Source organism: Ipomoea nil, unplaced genomic scaffold (genome assembly GCF_001879475.1).
Source record: "Ipomoea nil cultivar Tokyo-kokei standard unplaced genomic scaffold, Asagao_1.1 scaffold3069, whole genome shotgun sequence".
NCBI classification, from domain to species: Eukaryota; Viridiplantae; Streptophyta; class Magnoliopsida; order Solanales; family Convolvulaceae; genus Ipomoea; species Ipomoea nil.
Window position 1 is genome coordinate 8,350,058 of NW_017619497.1, and position 18,161 is coordinate 8,368,218.

Consider the following 18,161-nt stretch of genomic DNA (forward strand, 5'->3'; position numbering starts at 1 on the left):
TTTCTATACCGACAAAATTTCTTGGAAGTGAACTTATCCAATAACAGAGGGGGAGCCCGGCCGGCGCTATAAAGTACGCAGAGACCTCGTTCAGATCGTACATAGGTTTGGTCTAGTCTAAGTTTTGTTGTTTCCGAGGACAAAGCAGGAACGAATGGACAAGTTCGGTAAGAGATTTCAAGGGAAGGTGGCGATTGTCACGGCTTCAACACAAGGGATCGGCTTCGGAATCGCCGAACGCCTAGGTTTAGAAGGCGCCTCCGTCGTCATCTCCTCTCGCAAACAGGTTTCTTTTCAGTCTCCGACAGTAAATCTAGTTTCGGTCTCTTCGATTTTACCAAAACTTGGTTGCATATTCGTACAATTTGATCCTCGGAATTCCTTAATTATGTTGTTCAGACAAGAACTTAGGTTTTGTATTTTCATGGGTAGGGAGTGTAACTTGTTACTTGTGTGTTGTAATGCAGAAAAATGTGGATGAAGCAGTGGAGAGTTTGAGGAGTAAAGGGATTGAAGCGTTGGGATTAGTTTGCCATGTGTCCAATGCACTGCACAGGAAGAATTTGATAGAGAAGACTATTCAGGTAATTGTGGTATCTCTGAATGTTCCTGGATCATTAACCTTAATATCATCAAGCTGTTCCATAAACTTTTGATCTTGACTATAAAGGATCACAATGAGATAAACTAGTCTATATGCCCATAGTTAACCAGTTCAAACGAAGAAGGCCAATAGATTACTCCTGTTCGGAGTTAAACTATGTTAATTGTCTGACCAACTTGGTTGTGGTTGCCCTGTCTTTAAGATTTCTTGTAGTACTGTCAACTGTGTATCGTTCTCTCAGGCCATGGGACAGTAACTATGTCTTTCATCATGTAATAAGAAGTACAAAGTCTTACTAACTAGGTAAAACTACTACTTGCATGTTGTGCTTTTAAGGATGTTTCCAATTCCAGGTCAGGTAAACATTCAGATGAGAAAGTAGTTGGCCTAAGTACAAGTTTTAGATGTTAGTTAATCACTTCGTACTGTATTGTCTAAGTTGGATCAATCCATTTCGTACTGTCTATATCGTTTGGTGAGTTCTTTTATTTGTCGCGTTTTTACTGTGATGCACTTACACCTTCATTGCCAGAGAATATGTCATGCTGGAGCCTTCCACATTATGTCCAACCTATTGTAATTATTGGAACGCGTTTTAGATGTTTAAACTAGGGTCTGTTATATCTTGGCTATGAGATGTTTGTTCCCGGACTGCTATATATATATATATATATATATATATATATAGTTCAAAGAAGTCCAGCTTTCTTAAGAGAAACATTGTGGTTATTTGTTTTCTCCAGAGATATGGAAGGATAGATGTGATTGTGTCCAATGCTGCTGCCAACCCGTCTGTAGAACCAATCTTGAATACTAAAGAATCGGTCCTTGACAAGCTATGGGAGATCAACGTGAAAGCCTCTATACTATTATTGCAAGTAAGTCTGCCTTTTCAAATTAAGTTCAACGTGGAAAGAGTCTGATGGCGTTATCTTTACAATACAAGATTTATCAAGGAATCTGGGTGGTTGTTACCACTTTATTCAGATTGATCGTAATTTTTAATTTTGTATTGTGTAACCCTTTTAATTTTTTTTTTTGACAGGATGCAGCTCCTCATCTGCAGAAAGGTTCATCTGTTATTTTCATTTCCTCTATTGCTGGCTTCAATCCCCCTCCTGCAATGTCGATGTATGGAGTGACAAAAACTGCCCTTTTCGGGCTTACCAAGGTAACTATATTTCTTGCCACTTATGTTTTACTGAATGGTTATATGTCTAAATTTCATTCTCACAAATCGCGTTTCAGGCTATTGCTGCTGAACTGGCCCCGAATACTCGTGTTAACTGCATATCGCCTGGTTTTGTGCCCACGAATTTCGCATCTTTCATAACAAGCAACAATGAAATGGTGAGTTTTTCAAATTTTCAATCACAACATGCCCTTCTTCTCTGACCTTAACCATTGCACAGATTAACTCATTACTTTGAACTGTTTATCAGAGGAAAGCCCTTGAGGAAAAGACACTACTCAACAGACTAGGAGAGGTGGGAGACATGGCGGCTGCCGCCGCCTTCTTGGCATCCGACGAAGCTTCCTACATAACCGGAGAAAATCTGGTAGTTGCTGGAGGGCAGCCTTCCAGACTCTAAGATCCATCTTCTTTGATTCCTGGCAATCTCCCTGCAAGTTCTTTTATATAATATATCTCAACAATCAATCCAATAAGAATTCATGAATATGATGATATCAAGTCATGTTTTGTAGTATACAGCTTAGCTTTTCATAATCAGAAATAAAGCAAAGATTGTTATTACAAAGAATTTTAAGTTTCATCTTGAATTATTGAAAGGGCAAAGACTGGATAATTTACATAGAATGTGGAATGTGATACTCAGGGGAGGAACACTTTTCTTGCCTCTCCTGTGTGGTTGTGGACCACTATAACAAAGCTTTAACTCAACAATAACACATCAGGGCCCTCCATTTCTTCACTCTTAAGGCCAAATGTACATAGATCGTAAAATCCTCCATATAAGTGTAAAGGACTCGCCATTGTCCTACCGCCACACGAGATCCATAGTTTGAGAAAGCGTTTGCCAAAATCTAGACGGGAATTACATCAGAATTCTGGGTTTCGTCGCATGCCAAGACCAGAGCTTCGATGTTGGTCAGGGGAAGACACCGAGCCCATTGACAACCCGTTGATACTGCTTCACCCGGTGGAACAATCATTAGCACATTAGCGTGGCGTCTAACAACACCCATCACGCTCACAGTGCTGCCTTCTTTGATGTAGCTGTGTTGTAACGAGCAGTCATTCAAAATCAGTACGACAATAGAAACTGTAGCACTCAATAGCCTTTTTTTTTTCAGAATTGCATAGATTTGAGGAGCGTAAGAGTTAATTTCACTTTTGGTTCTATGACTATTGTAGTCTTGTTAATTTCAATTCACGACTTTCAAAACTGTCAATTTACTACCTTAACTATTCAATTTTGGTCAATCCAGCCAAATTGCCAGTCAAAGCTCACCGGAAAATAATAACAAGTAAAATAATGAGGGTATTTTAAAGAAGAAATAAAAGGGGAGTAAAAAGACTAAAATACCCTCTTTATTTTACCTATTAATATTTTCCGGTGAGTTTTGGCCGGAGTGACCAAAATTGAGTAATTAAGGTACTAAATTGACAGTTTTAAAAGGTGTGGATTGAAATTAACCAGACTCCAATAGTCATAGGACCAAAAGTGAAATTAACTCAAGAGTGTAAAAGTAAACTCATGGCTTACCCTTCCTTGAGGCGCATGATGCGGTCATCACTTGAGAGGTTTCTATCGGAAAGCCACTGCAAGAAATTTGGAGATAGGTCTCTGTTGCTCTTGGTTACGTCGACAACTGTTGATGGTTTGACAAATGGAGAAACCTTGGCTCCATAGCCTGCTTTCACCAGAGCTCTTAAGCCAGACTGGAAGTCTGATATGTAAAAGTCGGCCACAAATTTCTGTCAATAAAAAGGAAAAGAACACCATGAATTCCAAAGGAACTTCCAAGCATATGTGTTGCCCAGCGGGGCTCCACATATGCTGCATAGGAGCTCTCGTTATTGCCCCACATTTTTAACTAACACCATTTTATCAACTAGAGCAGGGATTTAATCAGCCTCAGAAACTAGGTGGAATCATATTTACCCAAAGAGTAGTTTTAAAAACTTAAAACTGTCAAAGCACACCGACACTGCATGCATATTATCAAACGAGTATATCTAACCAACCTCAGAATGCCTTCGTCCCCACGAGAAGAATCTGTGTTTAGAATTTGAAGGCTTTCCACCCCAACCTCTGTACTCATACAATTCTGTGGAAACATATACACATCTTGGTGTCCTCTGAAACGAGGTTTCAAGTGGAATACTGCCACAAGTGACAACCTGCAAAAGCATTCAGGTGGTAAATGTCAGCGACTTGGTGTCATGAGCATTAATAATCTACACTGCGAGTCTGCGATAATTATATTAAGTGTAGCTAACTCCAACATCAGGAGCATGCCATTACTACTCAGCCATAAACATTACACGGTTGTAAAGAGAGCTAACACAATTGCAGGAATGGAATCGGAGTAAATTTGAAATTCTAAGAGACCATTCCAAATACATCAGATTATTCAGTCGTTTAGAGCATTAGAGACGAGAATTAAGTTTGGAAATGAGCATGGGAAAAGGTTAGGCAGTACAATAAAGAATAATATACTACAAATATTGGCAACATGTTTCTATAATCATACGAGTCAGGAGTTGGTTTAAATTCCCAACCCCCAGTGATGTACCCAAGAATATTGGGCTCATGATCTGTTAGCCATAACTTCTAGAGGAAGAATTCCTTCTCGGTAGCCTTTCAAAGACATTTGGGGTGGAAAAGGAAAGGAATGCCAAGGGGGGGAAATATTAAGACCTTCCCCTCCTTACTGCACTTCTACAAGCAACACCGTTATTTTTAACTCCAATATGATACCTGAAAAAGACGAAAAACTGCCACCGCTTCTTCATTTTTTCCCATTTTAACTTGCCACCGTCATTCCCTTTTCTCTAATTGTCACACTAGGTTTACAAGAGAAGCCACAGAAAGACACGAATACAAGGCTTATACCGCCCCCACTCCCAAACAAAATAGCCTAACCAACAAAGCATAGAGCTAAAATTTTCTACGGTTACAGGGATGGGCAGCTCAGTTAGTTCCTGGGTAGATTGTGAGCAATGACACAGGATCGGGCCGAGGTGTGGGCGAGCAAATTTCCCCTTTTGTAGGCAAAATTTTCTAGGGTTACATCACTGCCATGCTTCTTTTTGTCTTTTTCTTCTTTAGTAGTTTCCAAAGTTCCATGTTTTAAACAAGCACAAGAATACGACATAAAGAATCTAAGTGAAACTGATGGTAAACGCAATTCAATCTTACAAATAAGAATTTTGCAGTTGAAAGGTTGGGCCTAGTACACAAGATTCCTGTAAATGCAATTGTTCTGGGAAAGAACATGTCTGCAAATCTGCAATTTTGTTCAGCTTCTAACCCAAGACTTATTGACCCTAAGGTCTTTATACTAGCATTTGGCCCCTACACTATTCACAACAGCGACAAGTAAAGCAAAATATTAATTGGAATAAATATTACACCTACCACTCAAGCAAATTGTCAATAGCATCAAAATCTTGATGTTGAAGGGTGAGAAGCTAAAAGCCTAAAAGCAACAATCTTTAACATCTAAGCTCAATTAACAACCGCAAAACACAAATTATGCGGGAGATTAAGGAAAGGAATAGAGTGAATTACCCCGGTGACCTTGACGTACTGTCCATCGACGGCGCCTCTAAGCTCGGCGTCGGGAAATTTCTTGAGAAACCCCAATGAGCCTCGCGGCTTCACTTCCTTAACCAGTCTAGTGACGGCGGAGCTGTAGAGCTTCTTGTTGAAGGAAGCGGAGGGCTCGGGCTGGACGGCGCGGCCGGCGCCGCCGCCGCTGGAATCGAGCGGGCCGGAGTTGGAAGTGATGAGGCCAGTGGGCTGGATGGGAGTCGGGCCGGAGAAGGAGGACGATTTCTTGGGGATCGTGCCGGAGTTGTTTGACTTGTGGCCCTGCTGACCCGAGTTGGGCCTGGATCTGACGGCTCCACCGCTGTGCTGCGACGACGACGACGGCGCTCTGGACGCCGGCTTGTGCACGTACGGCCCGCTCCCCGACTCTATTCCGTACATTTTCCCTAACTCCCCTGATTTCTTCACGTCTCCGCCGGTGTAAGGCATCGCCCGCGACGCCATGGTGGGCGGCCGCTCCTTCGCCTGCTCGGGTCGACCCGACACGTACAGCCCATTCTTCAGCTGGTGCGACGCCGTCCGCATCCCCATTTTTTCCGGCGAGTAAAAACCGCAGCCGAGCGATAGAGAGAGAGAGAGAGAAAGAGTGTCTCTGTGTGTGCTTTTTTCTGAGTCGGTGGAAAAATGGAAACGCAGGAGACTAGAAAGGGAGAGCTGGTAGCCCTTTTTTTGAGTGACTATTATTATTATTATTATTTTTTGGAAATCTTTTTTTGAGTGATTATAAACTCACAATTACTATGTGAAGATGAATGTGAATGTGTAAATTATGATCTATTTAATAAATGATTGTTAGCTAATTTGATAAATTAGAAAGTATAAATAGTTTATAACATTAGGTAGAAATGTGTTTAGTAAATGAGCATCTGATAGTTATTTGGTATGATTTCTTTCTTTAAGGGGTCGTTTGGTTCACGGAATGTTAGATTACCTTAGGGAATGTTAGATTGCTGGGAATGTTAGATTACTGGGAATGTTAGATTTCAGTGTTTGGTTAAAATTGAGGTATGTAATATAATCATGTTTGGTTTAGGGTTATCTTTTATTCACACACACATATTTTCATATATTTTAATAAATTTAAAAATTAAAATAAATAAATAAAATAACGGTATCATATATAATTACATGATTTTAAAATATTAACTAAAATATTGAACTTGAGAAACAAAATTATTTTATATGCTAACCTAACATAATAAAAATAAAAAATATATAATTACAAAAATAATTTTTTTTATATATATGTGTGTGTGTAATAAACTAACATAACCAAAGTTATCTTACATAACCTTAGAAATTGAAGGGAATCACATTCCCTTCAAAATCCTACGTGGAGGGAATGTGACATTCCTGGGGAATGTTAGATTCCCTGAGATAACGTGAACCAAACATAGGAATGTGAGCTTTGGAATGTCACATTCCCTTGGTTATGTTATATAACCTGAACCAAACGCCCCCTAAAGAGTTAATTGAAAAAGTTATTTTGAGCAGTTTTTTAAAATTTAGCATTTTGTAAGAGTTGCAAGAAGTTAATTAACCAAACACTTATATTGATTTTTAACTAAGTTAAATAATTAATAGTGGTCAAAAATCTAACTATTTTACCAAACAAGGAATATATAAACTTTACATGGTAATCTTAGTCGTCAAAAATCAACAAACATCAAGTAAATCTCGCGTTGTGATTTTAGTCGACAAAGATTGGTAAGTGGTAAGTTAGTCTAAGATGTTCATAGTTGACTGAATCAAATCAAGAAAGTTAATAAATTACTTAAGTTAAAAGTCAAATTTATAATTTTATGATCACTTAATTAATAGTTGTCCATATACATATAAACCAGTATAAATTATTTATAGTTGAATGACTTAAATCAAGAAAGTTAATAAATTTATAAATTATTTTTGTTAAAAATCAAATTTATAATTATTTAAATAATAGTTGGATGAACTTGATTAGGATTATTCTAAAAATTGCCTGCTTGTACGGCGGATTGCATGTGTAGAAAAGACAGTAAAGCAGCACTGAGAGGTGGCGAAAATGACATTTCTGCCCCTCCTCTCTTAGTCAAGATTCCAACCTGTGCCCGCGCTGTATTTAACAAACTGGAGCTGAATTCGCTTCAGGTAGTTGGCGCCAATGATAATTGGCGGGGACGGAGTGAATTTCCTCTCCTGCCCTCGTTGTTTTATGTTATTTACACAAAATGCCATTTCATGGAAATATTCTATACATCATCTATCTTGTCTCGATCAAGTTAACAACAATGCAAAAGATATATATAGAATTACATAATGATTGAGAAATTATACTCATTTTCAATATAAAAAGATGTTACAATATTATAAGTAAAAATACTATCTACACTCAATATTATATAAAAAATAATTCGATACAAAAAGTGTTGACAATAATTAAATTTGTAATCTTTTAATGGACAGAAGGTTGAATCCTCAAATCCACTTTTTTCAAATAATGTCTACTAAAACAACTGAAACACAAAGAGCTAATAATGCCTCCACTGAGGCTCGAACTCACAACCTTCTAAATAGAAGTCCAACCCGGATACCATTGGACCACATAGTCCTGGTGAACCAGTAAGCTAAAACATGTGTGAGCAATTAATATTATCTACTGAATCAGTGAACTAAAGCATGTGCGAGGAATAAGGCAATTAACTTGGTTTATATGATAATAATTACATTTGAGTCAATTAATTTTGAGTAAGTAAAATTAATTTACAGACAAATTTTATCCAAACACACATTCAGATTTCATAAATAAAGCAAGATTGAAAAAATCGTTAGGCACCATCTATGCGTCTGGGGACCGCCTAGGGCACTTAGAGCGACTAGGCGGGCGCCTAAGTGGTCGATCGTCTAACGCCTAAGTGTCAATTAATCAATGACTAGACCCGATTTTTGCAACACTGAAATAAAGTAAATAAGCCTATCAATGTGAAATGTAATCCTTATTTTCTTCAAATTTCTAGAAACATCACATTATAAAATTAAAATTGAAAAAAAAAACATTAAATCAAATGTGGTCTTATTAGTATTTTTGGGGGCCGTGTTGACTGTCGGTAGCAGAATGCTTTAGTAGGGTCCCGCCTTTAATTAAGTGGAACTCACAATTTTGGAGGCACATGTGGCGGTGGGCCCCACTTGTGTTTAAATAAACATTCTAGCCAATGCCGGGTTGCCGGGTGCGGCTAAGCAAATTGGACAGATTATTGGACCTCTGTTTGGGCCACCGCCATCATATTTGGGCTTAAAAGCCTCAATTCTTCAATCTGTAAATTGGCATCTTTCGTAGTTGGGCCACATTTAATGGGCCCATATCGTGGAAAATCTCTGACAGTTTCTGACACCAAAATGGAATTTCCACAAAACCCACAGAACACCGAGCAGTTTATTGTCCCATTCCATTTGGTCATACAATTGTACAATTTGTTTGTTTGTTGTTGTTTTTTTTTTTTTTTTTTTTTTTTTTTTTTTTTGGTTTTTAAATGACAATGAAAATCCCTATTGCCATCTTCACCGCAAACAACATCCGCCTTCACCGCCTCTTCCATTTCCACCGCTATCGATCATTACTCCTTTATTTTTGTACAATTATTTTCCTTTACTTTGTTTTACTGGTTTAATTTTGTTTGTAGTTTCTATTTTTTTTCTTCTCGTTGTTTTGACGAGTTTCTTCCTTTCGTTTACTTGGCGAGTTCTGTTTCATAAAGCGTGAAACGATAAAACTAGTCATGGCGTATGTGAATCTCATCCTAGGTGACAAACATGACAATGAAAAAGAGACTCATCTGAATTATATGTAGTTCAGCCCGATGGAAATATTGTCAATGGTTAGAAGAATGAAAATAAATACTCAGGTGGTCTCTTGCCATCGGGTTAAATCGACTACAACTAAGTAAGGCGCTAGGCAACCGAGTCAGTCACGTTAGGTATTAGGCGGGCGCCTAGAAAGAAAATCATCACAGTCTAAGGGCGTCTAGCGCCTAAATGAGCGCTTAGACGGATTTTTGCAATAGTGAATATGACATGACAATTTTCATTCCGGAGAGAATAGTATTAGGATGAACTTGCCTTAATCTTGTACAATAATCTATGCGGTGGCAATAATAGTTGCCATGGTCTTCACCACTGTTTGAACTAGTTTGTGTGGACACAACATATTCAACATTTTGTTTGACTTATTTCAGCACTGGAACAGTGAGTTGACCATCATTTGGTATACTTGGCAATTTATATATGGGTAAGACTAGGTCTAACCACAATTTTTGGAACGTAGTTTGAAAAAAAGTTGCAACCTAAATAGTACGAAAACGAGAAATAAAACTGGGAGAAATAGTAATAATTTGGGTATGTTACACTTAGAATGACAACGAGATAGATTTGAATTAGGATAACTATATTTATCACTTTATCTATTATATTTTGAGTTGAAACTTTTAATATTCATCGCACTTATTGATACGATTCATAATTACCTACTATAGAAATATGAATTACGGAGTAATATATAAGAGCAAGATTATTAGTTAGATTTTTTATTTGGGTTTTTGGTATAAATTTTTTTTTTGATGCCAAGTTGAAAAATAGTGGCTACTAGTTGAAGACCACTCGACGCACCTAGTGCACTCAGTTGTTGGGTGCGTTTCGTGTGCCAAAAGCAGCAAAGCGCGGCAATTTTATTTATTTATTTTTGTTTCTAAAAAATTATACATATTTTTTAGTAAAAAAATTCTTCAATTATCTATTATCATACATCTCTTTTCTAAATCAACACCGTTACCTCAAAAACTGAGGAAAATAATTACTCAATAAAAACTCTACAATTTGAGGGAAATATACTCATAAATTATTAATGTATTGAATATACAATATGCAAAATAATATACTTTCAATATTCAAATAATATACTTTTTATAAATATAATATATATATTTAATATATTAAAAGTAAATTATTTGTGTACGAAATATACTTTATTTGAAAATATACCGGATGTAAATTCAAAGGAAGATAGGCTCACCAAAGCAAGAAAAAAAGAGGCAGCCAAGCAGCAACATAGTTTTGACCACCTGGTAGTCAACTTTTGGAGTGACATGCGGTTAATAATATTTAATCTTAATTTAAGAAAAAAATGTTGTAATTTTCCAAAATTAAAAATAAAGAATAAATAAAAGAGTCAAAAAAGCCAGGCTACCATTGGGAAAAGGCATCAGTCAATATCACATCTCGAGGTGAGATGTTAATCTTTTTATGATTTCAACAAATTATTTTGATTATTACTTTCTTTTCTTGACCAAATCAAATAAAAAATTTTAAGAAAAATTATACGATGTCGAATCGAATTGATATAGAAATTTTGAAATTAAAAGGTACTCATTTAATGAAGTGTGGTTCATAATAATCGTGTTGTTAATCAATACAGTATATAAATTTTAAAATATAAAAAGTACCAAGTACTAATTTAATGAGGTTTATAATAGAGACGCTTTAAAACTCAATCTTAACCCTCATTAAACAAACGAATTTATATAAGAATCTTGCATAGTGTCAAAGTTCGCTAATGGCCTCTTTGGTTGGGCGTAATTTAGCTGTAGTTGAATTGTAATTCAGTGGAAGCTACAATTACGCCGTTTGGTTGGAGGGAATTGCAATTCCACAGAATTGCAATTCCCTCCTTTTGCTGAATTGCAATTCATGGGTACCCCCTATGAATTGCAATTAGGTGGTTGTGGGAAAAGGAAAAAGGGATGAAATGACAAAAGTACCCTTAATTATTACTACTATTATTATTATACAAGGGCATTTTAGTCTTTATATCACTTCTTTCATTCACTACCCGATAATTCTATTCATCCCTACCAAACAATGTAATTTGAATTCCTACTTTATTCCCACCTTATTCTTTTCCCACCGAATTGCAATTCCTTTCCACCCTCATTCCTTACTCCCAACCAAACGCCCTATAAGAGTATTTTTATTTTTTTTTTGTCAGATAATGAGGTGTCTTGAGTAGTCTCTAACGGTAAGAGGCACTTTTAATCCCGTACGGCTGTACCATACTTAGATTAATCATCGTTCGCACTGGATCGGCCTAATTAGGAGGCAAAGTACTGACCAGATTGATTTTTCCATACGAGAGCATGTTTGGTTGGATGAAAAAAGTTTCTTTAAATTTGAAGAAAATAGAATTCTCCTTTGTTTGGTTCATGGAAAACTTGTTCTTCATTAAATGTTTTCCTTAGTTTTGATGAAAAAGTTTTTCAATGGGAGGGGTAGTATATTGTTTTCCATGGAAGTTGGAAAAAAGTATCACATGATTGAACAATTTTGTCATTATTATTTTTATTATCATTATCATTGTCTAGGGTTATTTTAGTCTTTATACTTATTATTCTTTACCATTTCAATACCAACCAAACAACGGAATCAATATTCTCAGTAATTTCTTTTCCACCAATCAAACAATGGAACCAATCTTTCTGGTAATTTATTTTGCATGAAATTTTAATTTCATTTCCGCTCAAATATTTTTCGCAAACCAAACGGACCTAAGTGTTTACTATTATCATTTAATTTAAATATAAAGAATGAATAAATTAAATTAAACAAACGAAGACTATGTGGTTTAATGGTACCTGGGTTGGACTTCCATTTGGAAGGCTGTGAGTTTGAGTCTCAGGCGCTTATATTGCCTAATAATATTTCTTTTATCAATTAATTAGGACTACACATCAAATTGGTAAAACACTCGAGAATTTTGACCAAGTTAGAAGAGACTCAGTTTATCTCATTTAAATCACTATTGGTTATAAGTTTTTATACTTGCTAGTATTATATGTTTACTTCTCTGTTAAAAATGATACTCTAGTTAATAAAAATAAAAAAAAAACACGTAATTTTTTTTTTAATATTTGCATATTAAAAAGAGAACTATAGTCTTAATCGTGTTGGACAAAGAGACAGTACACATAATAGATAGATGCAAATGTACGATGTTGGTGGAGTGCTAAATGTAAGGTGAGAAGAATGATGTTGGGACAATGGATTTCTGATACGAAATTGACAAAATAAATAATAAAGATTATAAAATAGGGTTGCATGCATCATGCCCCATAATGGATCTCAGCAGCCATAAAAATCTCTAATATTGCCACTGCAACATGTTTTTCCAATTTTTTTTTTAATGACGAGATTTTATTATTATTATTATTATTATTTAAAAGTATGCTCTATGTAAATTTTATTTATGTAATAGATTTTCTTTTTCAAAATTTGTACACCTACATATTATCTCAAATTGTATCATATATTATTGAGAACTCGATCATGGGATTCACCGTGAATATAGGGAATACAGATAGTTTCTCTGTCAAACTGTGGAACCTAAGAGAGTTTACGGCTCAACAGAAAAATGAATTTTCATAAACTTTGCATTGAACTTTATTCTGAATTGAAACTGTTGTTCAGGTGATGAAGGAAACTCTTTCCTCCCTAATCATGGACTATAAATTTTTTGCTTAAAGCTGTAAATGTGTGTTCTCCCACGTGCTGAGGAAAGGAAACAAATTAACGCCAACATTATAACTGTGTACTATCAACACTTTAAAATAAATCATATATATAAAGTATACCGCCAACATTATAACATTGTCAAATACAATTTAAATAATTAAAAGACTAAATATACATTTCAATTATAACTAAATGACTAATTTACATTTTAAATCATAACTAAAAGATTGAAGTGTCATTTTATCTTTTATTTATGTACCTAATAAAATCGGTAAGAGTAAGTGTAAGGGTATGATGCAACTATGCAAGGGATATTTTTATTTTTTATTTCTTATTGGCAATATAAAATACAATGCTGATACACAACAGATTCCTATAAGTTAAAATAAATATTTCTTGGATTAATCGATTTGATTTGAGCCAGTCAATTATAAATTGTGATTGTGAAACTTTATATATATATATATATATATATATATAAATTAAAAATAAATGGTTCATATATTGATATATATATTACAGCAATCATAATTTTTTGTTAATTTTTTTATAAATACTTTTAGTAGCAAGAAATTATTCATTAATATTTGATAGGTACTAATTTCAATTGCCAAATACAAGTTTACAACTTTCCGTACTCCATAGCTATTGGTTACCCTCAAGTTACCCACTTACCCATACTCCATAGATACTCATTACTTGTAAGTTATAGCAAATTCACAAGAATTAATTAATATCTAAAATTGTCAATTTTCAAATTCAAGAGTTTTATTATTGCTTTTATTTGGAATAAGGTTCAAATTGACTACTGAATGTAACTTGAAAATGTAATTAGACTACTAAATAAAAAAAGAGTGCAATTAAGTCACTGAAAATTCCAAAAACGTATAATTAGGTCATTGAACACTCCAAATGTATGCAATTTCACTGAATAGCAGGTTACCATCAATTTTAGCAAATTACCTGTTTACGTGGCAATTGAATTGATATTTTAAATAATTTTTAATAAAAAAATTTTTAAAAATAAAATAAAACGACGGAATGACCGCCGGCCACCCCCTTCTCGCTCCTTCGTCTCTGCCCGAAGAAGGAGGGGGAAGGGGGTGGCCGGTGTCGTTTTTTTTTTTTTAAAAAATTATTATTAAAAATATCAATTCAGCTGACACGTAAGCAGGTAACTTGCTAAAATTGATGATAACCTGATATCATGTGAAATTGCATACATTTAGGGGGCGTTTGGTTCAGGTTATATAACATAACCAAGGGAATGTGACATTCCAAAGCTCACATTCCTATGTTTGGTTCACACTATCTGAGTGAATCTAACATTCCCCACACATTCCCTCCACATAGGATTTTGAAGGGAATCACAATTTCTAAGGTTATATAAGATAACCTTGGTTATGTTAGTTTATTACACACACACATATAATTATTTTTGTAATTATATATTTTTTATTTTTATTATCTTAGGTTAGCATATAAAATAATTTTGTTTCTCAAGTTCAATATTTTAGTTAATATTTTAAAATCATGTAATTATATATGATACTGTTATCTTATTTATTTATTTTAATTTTTAAATTTATTAAAATATATGAAAATATGTTAAAGATATTATATTGTGTGAATAAAAGATAACCCTAAACCAAACATGATTATATTACATACCTCAATTTTAACTAAACACGAGAATCTAACATTCCCAGTAATCTAACATTCCCTAAGGTAATATGACATTCTGTGAACCAAACAACCCCTTAGAGTGTTTAGTGACCTAATTGTACTTTTTTTTTGTTCAATAACATGTGTATTTTCAGGTTACGTTCAGTTGCCAATTTAAAACTTATTTCCTTTTGTTTTGGTCACGTTTGATAAAATAATTAGCATATTAATTAATTTTGATTTATTTGATTATTATTGACTTAATTATATAATAAGTATTTAATTAATTAACTTTTGATAATAATTTATTGTTTCAACTTGTTAAAATTTACAAAGCTATTCAAAATATTCTTTTCAATCAACTTTTTTAAAAAATTCATTTTTCATATAATATAACAATTAATTTTCCAAACACTAACTAGTTAAATCACTAACCCAATCACCTATACCAAACACCCCTTTGTAATTATGCATAACTAGATATTAATCTGCAGCCTAACTGGTATGAAGAAGAAGAAAGATGACAGGAGATTTATTTGTGTTAGTATCATCTGACAACCTAAACCCAGGTTTATTCAAGCAAGAAATCTAATATGCAGTTCAAGCAAATAACATTAAAGATTAAACTTTTTTTTTTTTCTGGGAATTTGATGATTCAAAACCAGGCATATTTTACATGGCGACCACGCCGTATTTTACACAACCCAGAAAAAAAGGAGACGATGAAGATGATGAGCAGAGAAATATGGGCGACCGACCTCGAGAGATTTTTCAGGTCCAAATCGTTGTCCAGATTCTCTCTCCCAGAAAGCTGACAATCCTTCTGACGGCGCCTTTCTCGCCGTCGCCGCCATCTTCCTCCTCCTCCTCTCCGCTACTGTCGTTGGCGCGGCGGTGCTCGGCGGAGGCGTTGGTTAAGCTCACCTCCGGCTTCGTTTTCGCCTCGGCCGGACAGCCGGCGGACCCTTTGCTGCCATTGTTGTTGGCCTTGCTCCTTCTCTTCTCCCTCCTGTTTTTCTTGCTCTGCAACTGCAGCCCGTCCTCATAAGCGTCGATGATTTCGTGGATGAGCTGCCGGTTCGGCGACGAGTCCCACCTCACCCAGTAGCTCATGTAGCAGCTGAAGCAGTTGCAGTTGAAGCAGGGAGGGTGGTCGGCTGCGGCGGCGCCGCCTTTTCTACTCCCCCTGGAGTTTGCAGAAGAGCAGGAGATGAGATAGGCCAAGACTTCTTTATCTTCTTGGCAGAGGGCCGCGGCGAGCGTCAAGATTGCGGCCGGTAAAAACGCCAGGTGGTCGGAGACCAGCGGTGGCGTTGGGTGAACTGTGCCTCTCCGGTAAAGCTTTTTCATGGCGGTGGCGGAGGGAGGGTTTGGGGATTGAAGATGGGATGGGGGGTGTTGTTTGCGAAGAAAAAGAGGGAAGAGAGCATAGAAGTTGATGATATATTTTTGTGGGTTGGTAAATGTGAAGGCTAAAGAATGGGGTTTATTCCTCTGCGGCGATGTGTATGTTGCAGACCTGTGGGTCCCCACTATCAATGGAAGTGAAACTTTGATTGGTCTTGTCAATGCTTATTCCTACTAGACAATAGTTGAATTGGTTTATTAATTGTTTAACTTCTTGATTTGGATTGTTAAATTATAAGTAATGCAAGTTGATTATTTCTTTGTGACTTGGCCATAATAATGTTAGAGCATTCACATTAGTTTAATTTTGATGTGATTTATGAGAAATTTTTGTAAGAATGATTAAGAAAGAGAAGATAAAAGTTGAGAAAAAAAAAAAAGAAAAAAATAATAATAATAAATAGTGCGTCAACTGCACGCCTGACGCGCCACACGGGCACGTGCACTGCACGCGCCCATGTGGCCATTCGTTGTGCGCGAAAATGCGCACAACATATGTTGTTTTCATTGCACTGGTATTGTTCTAATATTTGGGTTCTTGTAGAAGCAACCTATTTCTTTTATCTCTCCATGTCATCACTAATTGTACTATAAACCTCTAATTCTTCACTTATAATGTTGCTCTTATCGTAGAGTATTTGTATATATCGGAACATAGACAAATTGTATTGTTATAATTTGCGTACAAATTTCAAAGTGTGTTCCCCACCTTTCACAGGAGTCTAGGTTTTATAGTGTGGAACTGTGGATGACTACAAAACAACGGTTACAGTAATAATAGCAAATGTCCCCTAATAAGTACAATGAACCTGCTCGCCTGCTATGGGGCCGTTACTTTTTTATTGTCTTTCACTACTTTGACGGGTTAGATCAAGAGTAATATGTCTCGAGTTCAATACTTTATCTATTTGTCATGTCATGGTCATTTGCCAACTCACAATGTGCAATTTATCCCATGTACATTCTAGAGACCAAGGTTGAATACATTATCTAAGAGACCAGACACAATGTTTTAGATTTTTCCTCGCCACATATGTGAAATTTGTCATAAAAGACCAATAATCGAGTCTCACCAACGACAATGTGGTAGTAACTTTTTAAAATGATGGGGACTTCTTGTGCGTAGTGCGCAAAAATCTAATCTATATTATTCAGTTGAGTCACCATAATTTACTCTTCCACAATTTGATCGGGATATTAGGCGCCTAGGGTGGACTATTATACTCTTTTTTTTTTTTTTTTTTTGGTCACAATATTTTCCTTGTCACTAAAAAAAATTCATAATTTGCTTCATTAATCATCATTATGTGCTGATTTGAATTGTGGTTGAAATTTATTCCATTGTGGACAACAATATCATATTATAGTTGAGTAATTCTACCTCCCATTTTTTTTTTTTTTTACTTCTTATGATGTGGCATGCATTGATTGCTTAATATAAGAGCATTCATAATAGTCTAGGTTATTTTGTTTTTTGTTTTTTGTTTAATGATTTTTTATGTGCTAAATAAGAGTGGGGAGAGGGAAGGGGAAAGGAAAAAAAGAAAAAAGAAACAAAAAACAGAGAGTTTGACACGACATTTTAAAAAAATTGAGCAGTAACACACCAGCGGGCACGCGCCCGGCTAGGCGTTCTGCGTCTTCACGCGAAGACAGACGACCAACTTTGTTTCCCTTCTCCAAATGTGGACCCCTACAAAAATCTATTACGGAGTAATTCGCAGGAGTTAACTTTCTCCAAAAATCCCACCCCACATCAACAAAATACCATACCTTTTTTTTTTGTATTGTTCCAAAAACCCACCAAATTTCACTGGTGTGGTTGCTATAAGAGGGTCATGATTCTTATCTTTTTTTTTTCTCCAATCAAATTTGAAGACTTAATGACAATAAAAATTGAGAATAAGAGTTTAGAGTCCAAGTAATATTTTTTTTATTTTAATAATTCTAAAAAAAGACTTAAAACATATCTCATGATTTACTTTTCCAATTAAGAATGGTGAAAGCTAGAAGTGCATGTAGTTAGGTTTTAGTTCCACAAACCATTTGTTCATGACTGAACCATCGATTCAAACTTTGTAACATTGTATTTTGCCCTTCCAAGTTAGGAATTGCCGATTTGATCTCATAATTTTAATAACTTGAAT

The 18,161-nt window shown here is 35.5% G+C and overlaps 2 protein-coding genes and 2 long non-coding RNA genes across 4 annotated transcripts in view; 2 read left to right on the forward strand and 2 right to left on the reverse strand.

The window, feature by feature from the left end:
• Window positions 1-2,364, forward strand: LOC109165019 (short-chain dehydrogenase/reductase SDRA-like). The gene is made up of 6 exons (XM_019313615.1): window positions 1-286; window positions 468-584; window positions 1,348-1,482; window positions 1,650-1,775; window positions 1,853-1,954; window positions 2,047-2,364. The coding sequence occupies exons 1-6, from the start codon at window positions 155-157 to the stop codon at window positions 2,194-2,196; spliced, it is 762 nt and encodes a 253-aa protein (XP_019169160.1). The 5' UTR covers window positions 1-154; the 3' UTR covers window positions 2,197-2,364.
• Window positions 2,304-6,064, reverse strand: LOC109165016 (uncharacterized membrane protein At1g16860-like). The gene is made up of 4 exons (XM_019313611.1): window positions 5,365-6,064; window positions 3,816-3,971; window positions 3,334-3,545; window positions 2,304-2,843 (listed from the first exon to the last, which is right to left on the reverse strand). The coding sequence occupies exons 1-4, from the start codon at window positions 5,935-5,937 to the stop codon at window positions 2,651-2,653; spliced, it is 1,134 nt and encodes a 377-aa protein (XP_019169156.1). The 5' UTR covers window positions 5,938-6,064; the 3' UTR covers window positions 2,304-2,650.
• LOC109165026 overlaps window positions 2,851-18,161 on the forward strand; it is a 17,297-nt gene continuing 1,986 nt past the window's right edge. Inside the window, exons 1-2 of the long non-coding RNA XR_002051470.1 lie at window positions 2,851-3,213; window positions 8,132-8,134. This is a non-coding gene — a long non-coding RNA (uncharacterized LOC109165026). The remainder of the gene's footprint in view (window positions 3,214-8,131; window positions 8,135-18,161) is intronic.
• Window positions 12,858-18,161, reverse strand: part of LOC109165025 — a 23,928-nt gene continuing 18,624 nt past the window's right edge. The window contains exons 2-3 of the long non-coding RNA XR_002051469.1: window positions 13,132-13,138; window positions 12,858-12,868 (exon numbers count right to left, since the gene is read on the reverse strand). This is a non-coding gene — a long non-coding RNA (uncharacterized LOC109165025). The remainder of the gene's footprint in view (window positions 12,869-13,131; window positions 13,139-18,161) is intronic.